The following is a 15,975-nucleotide window of genomic DNA, read 5'->3' as shown; positions in this document are numbered from 1 at the left end:
CACTAAAGTTCATTTCCAAGCAGTGTGAGTGAAGCAGGGCATCACATTGGCCTATGTAGATCAGAAATGAGATCTTTCAAGAATGCCACCTTCTTTGCCCCTTCAAGTAGCTGATGCAGCTGATCTTTGGCATAATCATAGTTAGTAGAGGGGACTGGTTATGAAACCCGGTAAACATCAGAGGCCGATGTCTTTGTTATGGTTTTCCCTTAGTCACGTGATGTTGACCGTGCACATGGAAAATCAACATGGAGATCGGAGTGACGTGAATGTGCCGAGACTCACGCTGTATTTCGCTAGATTTTTAGCTTAGATTAATCTCGATTCGATAAGTGTTATAGCTACACTACTCATTAACCGTCATACCTGGAGATAACTGCGCTATGTTTGGCTGTGGGAGTTGTAGAAGAACGAAAGGGATCGGTCTTTGGAAGCTGCCTGCAGCGAAGGACGAGGCATACAAGAAGTGGCGGGACGATTGGTTGAGTGAAATCACAGAGACGCGTGAGATCGACCATGAATTTCGAAAAAGGATCGAAAACGACAAGGTGTTTACCTGTGAAAAACACTTCGACGTAGAAGATTTCGAAATATGTAAGTACGGCAGCGATATAAGCTTACAGTAGAAATTGAAGACATGTGCTCTCGCTTTCCATAAGGTTTTGTTTATTTACGATCTCTCTGGAATTTTCTCGAGGGTTAATTTTCATCTTTCTTAGTTTTGTTTTACTTTATTTTCAAATGCAGTTCAAACGGCGAAAATGACGAAGAAGAAACAGAGATTTTCTATCAGGATGTAGACAATGGCTTGAAGCTGTTGCCTGGGCTGTCATATGAGCATGTAAACCTGACCCCTTATTCTGTCATGCGGGTAAATCTTGCTGCACAAATCCTGAGTGCATCAGTCGCTGCAGTTCTGAAGACGTTTGGACCTCCAGGCACAGCAGCAACTGCAAAACTCTGCGAAATGATCGATGGCTTCTTTGACTGTCTCAATGTGAGAAGTATGACAGCATCAGAGAAAGCGCAAACCATTCTTGGCTCCTTATACTTCTGTTAACGACGAAAGGTGTGTTGTTGATTTTTTTAAAATTTTGTGTAATGTATAAAGTATTATTTAGCAAAATACAATATTAACCCTGGGTATAAAATCATCCATTGTTAATGGTTTCTCAATATATAATACTTCATTCAGAATTTACAAATCCTGAAAAGGAGGGCCCAGAGGTTATCCCTATTAAAGGGCCTTCTAGCTAACTACATTTAAATGTGATCAAATACTATTTTTTAATTTTACAATGGGGGTTTTTATCAGAGTATTTATTTTGCTTTAAAAAGCTTCTGTTTAATTAGTAAATCAATTAAAGCTACTTAGGTGCATTTTTATAATGGAGTACTTATTATGTGGAGGTATCTTTTACTTTATTAATTGCCTTATTCATGTCAAGAAACAGTAATTAATGATTTTTCTTTTATTTGCTAGATTTGCATGGTTGATGGAGTTCCTAGACTATCTGAGGACTTGGAAAGAGAATGTTGACAACAGACCGGGTAACTTCACCCAGAATGCCAGAAACCAAATGTTTCTCTCATGGCAGACATATGAGGGCTTCTGCATATCTCTACATTCTGCTGTCGAGGTGACAAAATTTTTGCTCCAGGAAGGGTTTGAATTTGTCCTCACAGAATGGTTCTGCCAGGATCCAGTAGAGGAGTACTTTGGGGGCCAGTGGAAACTGGGTAGATGCGGTGACAACCCTGATATAAAAACATTTGGGTATAACAGTAACACACTAAGAATGCAGAGAACAGTGTCCTGTCAGGGTGGCAACACAAGGGGCCGAAAGGACAAGACACGAGCCTGGGAACAAGTTACTGATGTTAAGTTACCAGGTTGAAAAAACTGAAACTGTAGTTAAGGAGAAAGCTGGGATGCAATATCTTGGCAGTTATGTTCTGCACAACTTACACAAAAAACATGGACGAACTAACTCAGTGGAGAGCCAACAAGCTATGGCAGTACTGAGAGCTGGGAAACTGGAGAGCATAACTGACTCTAGCCAGAAACCTGTGTCAGCTTTGAATCGTGGGGGACTTTGGTCAATCACTCAGCCTGCACAGCAAATATTCTTCTTTAGTAAAAACAGAATGTCATTTTAGGCTATTCACATCAAAGCCTGATTTGCAAAGATTGGATATTTCCAGCATCACTAACAAAGCAACCAGTGATAGTGACATCCTTGCTAACTACAATTTGATGATAACAGATGCAGAACTTGAGCCAGACAGTCATGTTTGTAAGGATGTCTTTCGTGGGATTGTTAGTCTGTATGTACATGTACACTCGTTCTCTTTTGCCAAGGATGTCATTCAGCATTACAAGATCAAGGCAACCCAAACCAAAGCAGGGGCTTTATGAAAGGAAATTAGTAAAAGTTGTCAAGGTGATGACCAACAAAGGCAGGAATAGGACTGCTAATTCACATTATTTTTTGATTTCTTAATTAGTACCTTATGATCAGTACCACCATTTGCAGTGAGGACAATAAATGTAATGTTAACTCTGTATTTTTTTAAACTTTGACTCAGGTTTGGTAAAACAATGAAAATCATTCAAGTTACCAGTGATATAGATTATAAGAACTTGGGAACGGATCTTTAATAAATTACATTTCTTGTTTCATATGCTCCCAATATAATCAAACTTTTATACCCTTTCTGTCATTGTTATGTGAACTTGCACTAAAAAACCTTCATCAATTGACATGAGATAATTGTATCGATAATACAAAATGTACTCTTATGCTATGTGATTAATCTCCTCAATGATGAATTGACTTAATTGACTGACAACACAGTTTTTATATTATGACTGCTTTCAGTAGAGTGTTTTTGTTGCTTAGAGTATGCCAGCAAACAGTCAGCAACTTTGGTTGCAAGTAGTGTTGCTGCATTCCAAGAAAGTCCACTGAAGAATTGGGTTGACTTTACAGCAACTGTTGCATAATATTTGCCATAAACTTTTCTGCATCTCCATTTCTTGTATATCCTTCATAGATTGCTTTTATAGCAGAGAATTCTTTGCTGTCTTCTTGTAGCTGTTGGTATGAGTAATTGCTGAGCTCCATCCTTAAATTTTTTGCAAAAACTTTCCTTTCCTCAACATTGCGGACAGCACGGTCAATTATTTCTACAAGAACGCTCGGGCTCAACTGTTGCACCTGCTCCAATCCTTCCTGTTGATTGTTGTGTTTTGCAGCCCCGTGTCTGTCATAAGCTCCTCTTATTTTGTATTTCTTTCCGCAGTCATGACAAAAAAATTTCTTGACGCTGAGCCTACGAAGATATTACAAACATCACCATTGTAAAACAAATAAACTACTTAAGAGTTTAAAAATAAAAATTCGGTGGCCACTTTTTTCGATCAAGAGAGTATCGTGAAGTCGCGAAGCTCTATCGATTACAAGGTTTACCCTTTAAAATAATTTCGACAAATCACTAGGGAAGATTGCCTTTGAAGAAACGGCAATATATAAGAATGGTTTATACGCGAGCGTTTGTTGAGTATCGTTTGTACACGCGTCGAGTAGCCCATCTGTGGCAAATTTAAGCTCAGTAGTGCAAAATTACAACTCGAAATTGCGACGTTTTCAACTTACATTTCTAACTGCGACGGAAAATTGTTCCTCTACTTCGTCATCGTCTTCCAACATATCCAGGATCGCCTCAAATTCGTCTCACCACACAAACAGATCGTCTACACAGTCCGCCATCTTGAATGAATATTTGTGCACGGTCAGAGTCACGTGACGGGTCTGTTTAACATGGCCGACCGCGCTCTGGTTAAACCCTTTGATGTTTACCGGGTTTGATAACCATCCCCTCTACTAACTATGGCATAATTGATGCTTCCTAAAGGAAATCGCCTTTGTCACGGCCCGCCATCTTGGATTACGTCATTGAATATTTTACATGAGGTCGAGGCCACGCGTGGTAAGTTCACAAACAAAATGGCGACTAGTAGCGATAGCGTTGAACTCGAATTTTGGCACAAAAATATAACAAAAATACCCAAAGTTACAAACTCTTTTGTTGAGGATTTTGCTGAGAAGAACCTACCGATCAAAGCCACTGTAACAAGAGGATATAAATTCTTTCACGAAGAATATATTCACGATATTGAAGGTGAGCCTCGTTGACCTCGTGGTAGCTTTCTTTGTTTGACTGTCTTTCCAATATTTTGTTTCTGTGCTCAGTGTTTTGAGTTTTAACTCTTTTTTCTCGGTTTTTAACAGTAAAACTTTGCAAGGAAGAGGATTCAGGAGTAGTGGCTCGGGCTAAATGCTTCAGAAGTATGAAAAAGAACGAAGATCCTCACAAGTTGTCTGTTGTGTTCGAGAGCTCCTCTATTGAGGCTAGCATCAACAAGTATATGTGTAGTTGTGCTGCTGGACAAGGTCTTTGCCATCATGTTCTTGGATTGCTCTATACTCTTGCCCATTTCCAGCTATTAGGCTTAAAAAGTGTCCCGCCAATGGTTTCTAAAACATCAAAGGCACAGGTAAAATTTAATAATAATAATAATAGATTTGATGATAAACAATAAGAAAAAACAGTCATTAATGTATAGAGATTTGACTGTATCTTAGCAATATTTTTCCTTAAAAACTCCTTTTAATCACACTGCTGTTTTTAAACATAACACAATAAGCAATTTTGAATTCATATAGTATATTTGTATATTATTTTTTTGCAGAGATGGCATATCCCCAGTCGTAAAGAGGGCATTAAAGCAAGGCCAGTGACAGATTTGATTATACAAAAGTCAAAGCCAAAAGATAAATTGCATGAACCTAAAAAGAAGAGAAAGGTGTGTGGTGTGGCAAGCACGATCTACAAACCCTTCCAGCAATCATTAAGTAGCCTTGACTTGACTAGTGTGCTGTCGCCACAGTTTGAAAATCTCAACAATCAACCTGGATTTATGAGAATATGGGAAGATGAACAAAGTGAGCCTCCAATTTTAGTAGACTCGGCCTTTGGAAAGGTGCCAAAAGGCTGTGTCATAAGCTATCAACAGCCATTGAAAGTTAAGAGCAATATTAACATACAGCTACCTGCATTCAACTTTCCATCTTTAAGCTATCCAGATACAGTGCTCAATGAAAAACAAGACCTTTTCTTCAGCTCCCTTGCAATATCAGGTCAACAGTCTATTGACTTTGAAATGGAGACAAGGGAACAGTCAACTACAACAGCATGGCATGAACTAAGGAAGTTTAGGCTTACAGCTTCAAATTTCAAAGATATATGCTCAAGAAGAAAAGACCATGAAATCCTTTCTACGCGTTTACTAAAGGGAAAAGTAATCCAAACTGCAGCCATGAAATATGGGATACAAAATGAGGGGGTAGCTGCTGATATGTACAAAACACAGTTTGGCAGAGACACTCACCTAGTAGGTTTTCTTATAGAGTGTTTGCACCTACGTCACAGCTACGTCACAAAATTGTACTGTCCGCCATTATGGGGGAGTAAAGAGGCGTGCAGTAACACAGTTTACTACTATATGTTCCAACGTTTTTCTCAATTTATTGCATTATGCCGAAATTTTGCTTGGTTTTAAACTGTTCCCACGACACGTCTAAGCGAAAAGATCTTTCCTTTTGTCGAGTGCCCAAAATCGTAACGAGGCAAGGCGAAGAAACGGAGATTTTGTCAACGGAACGTAGGCGAAGGTGGCTGACCGCCATAAGCCGTGACGACCTTACGGACAAAATTCTTGAAAATGATCGTGTTTGCGGCGAACATTTTCATTCTGGAATAGCTGCTCCTCTGTGGGATAAGTGGAACGTCGATTGGGTACCATCGCTTAAGCTTGGACACGAGAAACTAAAGGTTAGCGAAGCATCAGTTCAGCAAAGTCAGGAAAGAGTCAGACGAGCCACAGAACGTACAAAGCGCATGGTCGAGAAAGACTCTGAAAATTCTCAGATAAGTCTTGCCAAAAAGTGATTAAAGCACAACGAAGCTGGCCATAGTGTTCAAAACATATCATTCGACGTGGAAATGGCAGATATTGAGGACATTTCTGAGAACTTACCCGACAACTTGAGGCATGCTGTAACCCAAACAGAGTTGAGCTGTAACACTGTGCTCTCGCCTGAGCCCATACATCAGAACTTGCCATCTTCTGATTTTGACGAAGCTTTTTTTTCTGGAGATGATGACAAAGTTAAGTTTTACACTGGTTTGCCATCCTTTGAAATTCTGCAAACAGTCTTCTTCTTTGTTGCATCACATGTTGATAGACGACGTGGAGTTCTAACTAAGTTTCAAGAGTTTTGTATGGTGTTAGTGAAGCTAAGACTTTCTGTCCCACACCTTGATCTTGCATATCGTCTAAAGATCTCGACGTCTTCTGTCTCTCGTATTTTAGTTACTTGGATAACTGTAATGGATATTCGATTAACTCCAATTATTAAATGGCCTAGTCGTGATGAGTTGTACAAGACCATGCCTAGATGTTTTTTGGATGCGTTCGGTCGTAAAACTACAGTTATTATTGATTGTTTTGAAATTTTCATCGATCGGCCATCCAACCTTCTTGCAAGAGCTCAGACCTTTTCAAATTATAAACACCACAACACTGTCAAAGTTTTAATTGGAGTTACACCACAAGGGACAATTTGTTTTGTGAGTGAGGCTTGGGGAGGAAGAACATCAGACAAGTTTTTGACTGAGAAGTGTGGAATTCTTGAGAAACTTTTGCCAGGTGATATGGTCCTTGCTGACAGAGGTTTTACTGTGCATGAAAGTATTTGGTTCCGTCATGCTGACCTGAATATTCCAGCATTTACAAAGGGAAAGGATCAACTCGATCCTGTTGATGTAGAGAAGACAAGACAGATTGCTACACTGAGAATCCACGTTGAGAGAATTATTGGGACATTGAGACAGAAGTACACCATCCTTCAACAAACTTTGCCAACAGATTATCTTGCCTGTAGATCTGGTGAATCTGTACCTCTCATTGACAGGATGTTAAGAGTTTGCTCAGCTCTTGTCAATCTTTGCCCACCTACCATCCCATTTGACTGATGGGGCATTCAACATTGAATGGATTGTACTTATTAACTATTGATGAAATATTATTATGATTTTTTTTCATTTGCATTTTTTTCATAAGTTTATTCACAAACATTTGGGTTTTAACCCATTTTCCATGTTGATGCCATGCATTCATTCTTTACATTGTTGATAACACTTATAAATACTCGGTGATAAACAGTGTGGACTTTGAATGCCTTGCTCTCAGGCAAGAACTGCTTCATGCTTCATGAAGCAATAAAATGTCACATAACCAACTGTTTAACCTCAGGAAAGGGAGTAATCAGTCCACTCTTTAAGCATGTTAATAGATGAGATCTCATTTGATTTACATCAAAGTTTGGGATATCCTTGTCCAGATTGTAAGAAAGTGCTGTTGCACTGAGCCATTGCAAAAACACCACAGTCAGAATCATTTGATTGTTGTTGCACAGGTACAACAGATATATCTTTGAAATCTTCACCAATTAAGTTCTGAACTTGCTGTTCCAGATCATTAAAAATAACATCATGAAAAAGACTGTCATACAAATTCACAAATCCTTTTTCACATCCAATTGAGCTTTCACATACCCAATGATTGCCCCCAGTGTGCAATATCTGAACAAAATCCCCATCAACTTTTTCAAATTTAAATATATTCCAAGACTTGTATGCTGAAATCCTTGTATAGCTGGATTGACTGTTTTCAAAAGTGATTGGGCATACTGTATAATACTATTTTCAAGCCACCCATTAGGTGATTCAATCACATCAAAGTCATGTGCAGATAGTTCAGCAATTATCCCATATTTCTCAACATCAACATGGTAAGTTTCACCCAAATTTATAATGTCAGAATCATCAGAAGTGTTGGAGATGGGAGAGGAAGACTCCTTGGATAGTTTTGAGCTTTTCATAGCAACAACACTTTGCAATTTACACTCATTACATAACCAGGACAATTTGTAATTGTTTGGACGACGCTTGTAGGATAAACAACTGAAATGGAAGAATTTGCCGCTAGGCGAAAAATTTAAGCGAAAATCTGCCCCAAAATGCTGGTTATGAAACCGTAAACCATTTGGTTGTAGGTTTGCAAGCTTTAAAGTGCACCTATACCCAAAAATTTTTTTTCGCTTAACGAAATAAGCTTATTTTTTGGAGTATTTCTCTGCAAAAATTTCTTAATTTGCTCAAATCTTTAATTTTCTGTGCCCAGTCAAAATACGGAAAATCGGCCGCCATCTTGCCCCACGACCGAGTTTAAAGAGGAATGGCTCTAGCGGGTAATGTGACGTCAAATCGAGAACACGAAAGTCTGCATTTCACACATTTTCACTTGTTTGGGAAGGTTGTAGTCGATGTTGTCCGAAAATATGCCGACTAAGTGTGTTGTAGAAGGATGTAGCAACGCGCGAAATTTGCAAGAGGGTATCGCGCTTCGTGATACACATGGCTCTAGCGGGTAATGTGACGTCAAATCGAGAACACGATAGTCTGCATTTCACACATTTTCACTTGTTTGGGAAGGTTGTCGTCGATGTTGTCCGAAATATGCCGACTAGGTGTGTTGTATGAGGAATGTACGAAGCGCGATACCCTCTTGCAAATTTCGCGCGTTGCTACATCCTTCTACAACACACTTAGTCGGCATATTTTCGGACAACATCGACTACAACCTTCCCAAACAAGTGAAAATGTGTGAAATGCAGACTTTCGTGTTCTCGATTTGACGTCACATTACCCGCTAGAGCCATTCCTCTTTAAACTCGGTCGTGGGGCAAGATGGCGGCCGATTTTCCGTATTTTGACTGGGCACAGAAAATTAAAGATTTGAGCAAATTAAGAAATTTTTGCAGAGAAATACTCCAAAAAATAAGCTTATTTCGTTAAGCGAAAAAAAATTTTTGGGTATAGGTGCACTTTAAAGTTCTTAAATTGTTCTGTCGTATAAAAACTAGTTTGTGAAACCAAATGCAACACGAGATCAACAGCTTCAACAGCTTCAACAGTACGAAGGCATTCCCTACTTAACTTTTCGTCCGGAATCAAAAGAGGATCAACACGAACACACGAAATCTTATCAATATAACGCTTCTTTACAATACTTGCAGGTGATTTCGCATAATTAGACAAAGGAATATCATGAATAATGTTTTCTTCTGAAGCGCGTTGAGACGTCTGTTGGGCATCAGCATCCGCCATGTTGGTTCTTTACTCCCCCACAATGGCGGATGATAAAGCTGTGACGTCACGTGCAAACACTCTATAAACCCATGTCTCCCACACCTAGGCTGTAGCCCAGACAGAAGAGTGTTTGACGACACTGAACAACATCCATGGGGCCTGTTAGAAATAAAGTGCTCTCCAGCAAGTCATCTGGATAACCTTCAGTATTTAAAGTTTAATGAACGAAATGGGTCATATTCATTGAAGAAGACACACAAGTATTATTATCAAGTTATGGGATGCCTTGGTTTAACAGGAAGTCAGTGGTGCGATTTCTTTGTTTACTGCAAGGACGAATTTCACTGTGAACGAGTATATTTTGATGAACTTCTCTTTTCTGAAATGCTGGACAAACTGAATTTATTTTTTTTTTATTATCACCTGAATACATGTGTTCAATAATTTATTGTATGTCTCTTATACAAAATAACTTCGTGCCTAAGTAACAAGCTAATTGTGTGTGACAAAGTTTGGTGGGAAGTGGAGTAAAGACATTTGAATCAGCATTCTTAAAATGTTAAAATATTACAAGTCAAACCTAATTAGACTCAGAACTTGTTCTAGTAATTATCATTACACAGCTGTTTGCAGAAATTATTGCCACAAATTTAAAAACATTGGGTTCATGATTGGTAATTTAATAGTTTTTGTATTTTTTCCAAAAATACAATACTTATGATAATTCAGTTTCATTTAAGCCTATATGTCTGTAATATATTGTAAGCGCCATAATTTTTACAAACAGCTGTACATATTTCATTGTTTATCATGCATTCAAATACTGTGACTAAGTTGGGTGTATTTCAAGCCATTTAATAGTTTTTTACTGTTATTAAACAGAACATTCTGTACAAACATGATAAATAAAAATACATGAATGACTTCAACAGGTTTTGTATTTAAACCCCAAAAGGGCATTTTTATAATATTTGGCAATAATGAAATTTGTGAATAAATGTAAAGTTATTAAATTCATAATTTTTTTTCCAAAAAGCTAGTTTGAAAGCTTGCATTGAATCTGTAAAACAAAAATAGTACTAACAATATAATTTTTACTGATTTTACTGTTTATTTTATTGCCTAACCAATATGCCATGTACATACGAAAAGGGTGCCCCTAGGGGATAGGGCCACCCTACTATTCACCCTTCCACATCACATGTTAACAGATGGCATAGTTCTTACCTAGGTTGGACCTAATACGTAGTGTACCCTCACTCAATGTCAACTAACTCTTAGTTGTTAAAAGTTGTTAGTACTATTTGTATTACAGATCCTTACATACTTTACTTTAAATGATGCTTACTCTTCCATCTATTTTACAACAATTGTATACATATTTAGATATATTGCTTTTCATGCAACAAAGGCCCCTGGAAATTGGTAATAAGACATGCCACTGTCCATATTTGATTAATGCTGCCAGCTACTGTAAGAGGTATAACTTTATCAAAATAGTGAAACTCTTTCACCCTTCTTATGGCCCTTTCCACATGGACTCTTAAATTATGTATCTGTTTACTGGTTGAAAGTTCTTTCTTTGAAAATTGACCCTTACTTGACAAAAAGGCAGGCATTGCTACTCCACAACCTATTGGCTTTAATAGATCCTCTATAGTAAATCCTTTATCAGCCATTATTTGATCACCTGGCTCAAGTAAATTCAACAAACCTGATTGCTTAACAAGCTCCTTGTCAGAAATACTTCCTTCAAAAAGAGAACTTACATGAATAATTTCCCCAGATGGAGATATTACAACATTGCCTTTGTAAGTTGTGTGGCTCTTATATGATGAATAGCAATTGCTATTCAAAACCATACTAGATGGTGCTTGTACCTTTATCTCTGAGGCATCAATAATACCACGGCATTTAGGATATAACAATTTAAAACACTTAGGCATATGTTTGTCAATTTTTGCCCGAGAGGGCCATATAGGAATGGTTCCCAAAACAAAATAGAGAAAGTTAACCCAAGAAATAAAAACTCTACTCACAGTTGAAATAGAAATATCAAATTCACTGGCTAGTTTCTCATTAAAAGTACCCAGCCTCAGCTTAGTAATGCATAAATAAAACTGATCAAATAAGCTAAGTTTGCATGTCTTGAGAGTGTCTCTCATGTTACTTATATCTTTCCCACTTTTTGCTCGTGCTCTCTGTACTTGGGACCATGAAAACATACTTTCAGCTGTGGGTCTAAGGGCATTGAAGGTACTCACAAAAATAGCAAATGACGAAAAGCCAGTATGGAATCTAACGCGTTTGTCTGACATCCCTTTCAGTTGTCTGTAAAAAGATTGTTTTGAAAGCAGCTGTTCTAATTGTTCGATACGAGCTTGCGCTGCCTCAAGTAGCTCTTCTACAGGCTTTTCGGGTTCAGTAAATAAATAATCATGTAGGTTGACAGTAGGTGTTATGATTGTGGTGTCAGTAGTTACGGTGGAGTCCTCCATGTGGCTGCTAGTATCGATGACATTTTCGTCTACGCTTGAATCTTCGATGGGCCCAATTTCGACTGTGGGAATGTAGAAAATAACATGTTTAGAAATATTTAGGGCGGGCCTAAAGTACGATTTCATAAAAAATAAATACCTGTAGAGGAGATTGGCTGTATATTATCCACGACATCAATCTCGGTTGTGTTAGTACGTGTTGTGCATTCGCGTTTCGTTGGTGACTTTCGTTTCTTTGATAAAGTTGTCCATTCAAAAACGGATGGTACAGCACCATTAACAAGTACACTTTTTCCTGTTAGCGTTTTTTTTATATCTGTGGGTTTAAAATGATCAGAGCAAACTCTTGTACTGTTGGTTATCTGAAAGATATCGGAAAAAATATAAGGTTTGCTATATAAACAACGCTGAAACGACGCTAAACTGAACTATGATATATAAAAGGCCATTTACCTTGAAGGACCGGCCGACATCACGCTTAATTTTTATAATCCACTGTCTTCTTAAGTCTTTGTCTTTCGGGAATTGATGAAAGGTTATATTAGACTGCACTTTTGATCTATTGTTATTGCACTTAGGAACACAACAGTGATCTTTGTTCGGCATGATCGCTCGAGTGTTCAGTGTGTCAAGAACCACGCGTGACCTCGTTTTCATGCCAAAAAGCATTACGTCATTTTCAAGATGGCGATACCGTGACAAAGGCGAAATAATCCAAATACATTTTCTTGTACAAGCCACAAGCTGCTGCACTGTCAGGTTCCAGTTGCTTTAAAGCCACGAGGAGGGGGTATAAACACTTCTTCACAGATTTCACAGATGCTTTAAGGCTCAGCCAACATGTCTTGCAAGCCTTCTGTAGCTTCATTGCCACAGCCTTGTCCCCTTTTCCACTGAGACTGACAATGTTGTGGTTCGCCTGCATCTTAATGAAAGTGGCCATTTTCTTTGGTGAGTTTTCAAGAAGCTGCCAGACTTGCCTCGGGCAGTTATGGACATTCTTGATGCATTTCATGTCAGCTTCTTTGCTGGTATCAACCATCGCAAAAGCCAATCGATGACAGATGCAATGGAATGTGAGAATGGTGGGAAAATCTCTGCAAAGGAGTCCAGCTAGTCCATTCTGTTCACCTGTCATGACTGAGGCTCCATCTGTAAAGATGGAGGCAAGCTTGCTGGTATCCAGGTTTTTACCTTCCAGCCCTTGAAGTAAATTGGCTTTTATGGTTGGAGCATTTGCACTGCTTCTATTGCCACTTAACAAGTTGGTTGTGAACGAGAATTTGGTGTGTTTTGTAGCTTTTTGATCGAGATACTGGATGAAACATATCATCTGCTCTTGTACAGATATGTCTGTAAGATCATCCACTAATGCGCCAAAACATCTGGCTGCCTGAACTTCTTGCATACAGCATCTCCTAATGCTAACATCATTTCTTTCTGTACTCTCTTACTCATGCTGAAAGTACTTCATCTCGTCACATCCTTGCAATGCCACAAGCTGATTCAGTTGAGCCGCCTTCCTATTGAAAATCTCCTCTTTCATTAGAAAATAGAGATTGCACATGACGCATTCAATAGTTTTAGCTTCAGCAGCTTTACTATTTGTGATCTCTATTTGAAAAATGCTTCCCCTCCGTGTCTGTTCCAGTTCTACAACCTTGCTGTGTGTTTTACTCTTGAGGTGTCCTGACGTTGCTGATGTCTTGAATCTTACAGAGGACTTTGAAGCGAACTTCCCTTGTTTATTCTGCATTGATTGAGCCTTGTGCTTCCTGCACAGGATGCAATAGACTCCTTTCCCTTCAACAAACACAGGCCACCCATATCCACTTGGTGCACAGTAAGTTATGTCACTCTTGCAAAGCCACGAATGGTTGAAGACTTTTTCCTTCTTTTCCTTAATCACCTCATTTTGTTGGGAAATTTCCTCTCTGCTGAAAGTACAGCCAGCATCACAGACATCTTGGTGATGACTTCTTGATTTCTCCCCTGGAAAAAGGTCTTCGTGCATTCTTGCACTTGACGCTGATTACACGCATGAGACCGCGTTTTATGTGCAACTGCGCCAGGAATACCTTCCATTTCGCACTCTAAAGCCGAGGGAATGCTTTCCGCAGATATGTTTTGCACCTTTTCAGCTGCCGATGTTGAGGGAAACAAAGAGCAGTCAGGAGCCAAATCTTGAGAGTTGTCAGACTGATCAGGAGTTGTGCCAGTTGCACAAGACCTAGCATCTAATAAAATAATTCTCTTTGTTAGGTTTTAATCATGTGTGATTGAAATACCTGTATTCATTTTTCAATTAATTTTCAAGCAAACCATATCCTTGCCTGTGACTCATTTTTTGCCGAAAAAGGATTGAATGGAAGACTCTCTTTTGGCTCATATTCAGAGTCTATGTTGATATTTCAATCTTCCCCGTTCACTGCAAAAACAAAAAGTAAAAAGAGACGTTGAGGTGAAAGACAACTTTTTTTTTAAAAAAAATTTCGTTTTCTTGTTTCTCAGTCATATAAAGAGATTGGGCTTGAGTTTTTCCAGATATGGCATATTTGTCTGATGCAATCTGCAACCAAGCACATGGCAAAGAAAATGGCCATGCGTATCGGTTGCGTAGCATTTGTTCTTTTAAATTTGAGAATGATATCAATGCTCCCATCGGAAGGAAAGATGTCACCAAAATATTGGCTGAAAATGGTAAGGTAAACAAAACTGTGACCTTCGTGATAGAAAATGTAGGGAATTGTTTTACAAAATTGAAAGTACAAATTAAAGGTAAGCAGTGCTGTCAAGGTGTTGTTTATTATTCACAATAGTTTAGTCATAATTGAAGAGCTTTACAAGGAAGCGGCTTATCAAAGGGCGTGAGGTTATGTTATTGGACAAATTGCATTATTTTGACAAGGTCACAAGAGTGGAAAACTGTCTCTGAAATTAAGAATGGGTCTAGGGGAACACCAGGCAGCTGTGCAACATGCCATGTCGCCAATTTCAATGAAACTTTAATTTTCCAGGTCAAAGGGTCTACCCCTTGGAAGTATTTTTAGTAGCCTAGTGGTTGCTGTGCCTGCCCCTGTGGTCTTCATTTAAATTTTGTGACCTCAGAGATGGTAAAAGTTGGAAAAAATGAATTAGATGGGAACATGTGGAGAGTCTAAATGGGGGTAACTCTAAACTAGAAAATATTTCGCTTTCTTCTTCTGTCTGTGACAGATTGGGTAGTTTTCTGATGGCCCAGTTTCAGACATCTGCACATGTTTTATGTTTAGGTTGCTGAAGGTTTCCATTGTGATGATCCAAATGGGGCCATGGAGTGTTCCAAACTGTGTCAGCTGGTCTGTACTATAAAGAGAAGTTATTCAATACCTGTGCCTCGGTCATGGTGTGTTTGGTCATTGTTTGCGTGGATGGCGGAGCACATAAGGCTACACAGCAGCCCTTGACTCCACTGTTTGACTCGATGGCAGTGTTCATGTCGCTGGCTGTCTTGATATCATTACCTTCACTTAGGAAGCAGTGCATGTGACTTTTGAGGACAGCCATCCAACGGCTGCAGATAGGTGTCTTTGCCTCCTTGTGGTTTGCTAAAGTAATAGTGCATGATCTTGATGCCAATTCCATCACTGATGCTGGAGAGGAGAAGGAAACTGTGGTGGTGACAACTGGCTTTCTCTGATGGCAAGTAAATTTGGTTGAGATTTGACTTCAAAGTCCTCAGTGTTGTCAAGGTTTGTTCAATTATGGATGCCACCATAAACTAGTTCTGAGTTCACTAATCTAGTGTATGGATGTAGGTTTGTCTGAGGAGAAAATGAGAGTGGTTGATTTAAAAAAGAAATGAACAATTTGTTACACAATCTCTGATATACTTTTTGGGACAGTAAGTTGTCAAATTGTCAGGACAGAAACGTCCTTTGGATTATTTGGAGCTTATTGTCAAAAAATTCAAGGCCCAATCCATGGTTAGAAACACATTTTGTACCAAATGCCATGTCTTGTGGATATGATGGACTGGATATGAAGTCCAGGAAACGGTCAACCTTAGCAGGCTCTAGGTCTGTTGATGGTTTGTGTGTCTATTAATTGTCCAGGTTTAGTCTTGTATGTTTGTTTTCTCACTCAATAATCTTGAACTTGGTCAATCCCTTAACCAGCTGTAGTTATAATAATTGTGGACATAGAGGGAGAGAAGTTG

The 15,975-nt window shown here is 38.8% G+C and overlaps 2 protein-coding genes, 2 long non-coding RNA genes and 1 pseudogene across 5 annotated transcripts in view; 3 read left to right on the top strand and 2 right to left on the bottom strand.

Moving 5' to 3' along the window:
• LOC148723455 (uncharacterized) overlaps positions 1-15,975 on the top strand; it is a 66,192-nt gene that overhangs the window by 32,530 nt on the left and 17,687 nt on the right. Inside the window, exon 3 of the mRNA XM_088732446.1 lies at positions 15,050-15,508. Within this exon, the coding sequence (XP_088588572.1) occupies positions 15,050-15,223 (174 nt within the window). The 3' untranslated portion in view covers positions 15,224-15,508. The remainder of the gene's footprint in view (positions 1-15,049; positions 15,509-15,975) is intronic.
• LOC148723460 (uncharacterized) lies at positions 217-3,418 on the top strand. The gene is made up of 3 exons (XR_015991466.1): positions 217-594; positions 748-1,069; positions 1,484-3,418. It is a non-coding gene; the product is annotated as an uncharacterized LOC148723460 (long non-coding RNA).
• On the bottom strand, positions 2,767-3,862 carry LOC148723459 (uncharacterized). The gene is made up of 2 exons (XR_015991465.1): positions 3,660-3,862; positions 2,767-3,336 (listed from the first exon to the last, which is right to left on the bottom strand). It is a non-coding gene; the product is annotated as an uncharacterized LOC148723459 (long non-coding RNA).
• Positions 3,915-10,380, top strand: LOC148723458 (uncharacterized). The gene is made up of 4 exons (XM_088732450.1): positions 3,915-4,185; positions 4,296-4,561; positions 4,757-5,469; positions 9,360-10,380. The coding sequence occupies exons 1-4, from the start codon at positions 4,011-4,013 to the stop codon at positions 9,721-9,723; spliced, it is 1,518 nt and encodes a 505-aa protein (XP_088588576.1). The 5' UTR covers positions 3,915-4,010; the 3' UTR covers positions 9,724-10,380.
• Positions 10,838-12,478, bottom strand: LOC148723457 (uncharacterized; annotated as a pseudogene). Its single transcript, XR_015991453.1, has 3 exons — positions 12,231-12,478; positions 11,917-12,139; positions 10,838-11,839 (listed from the first exon to the last, which is right to left on the bottom strand). The product of XR_015991453.1 is annotated as an uncharacterized LOC148723457 (transcript).

The sequence above is a fragment of the Stylophora pistillata genome, chromosome 9 (assembly GCF_964205215.1).
Source record: "Stylophora pistillata chromosome 9, jaStyPist1.2, whole genome shotgun sequence".
NCBI classification, from domain to species: Eukaryota; Metazoa; Cnidaria; class Anthozoa; order Scleractinia; family Pocilloporidae; genus Stylophora; species Stylophora pistillata.
The sequence above is the reverse complement of the archived record's forward strand: the minus strand, read 5'-3'. Positions and strand labels throughout refer to the sequence as shown.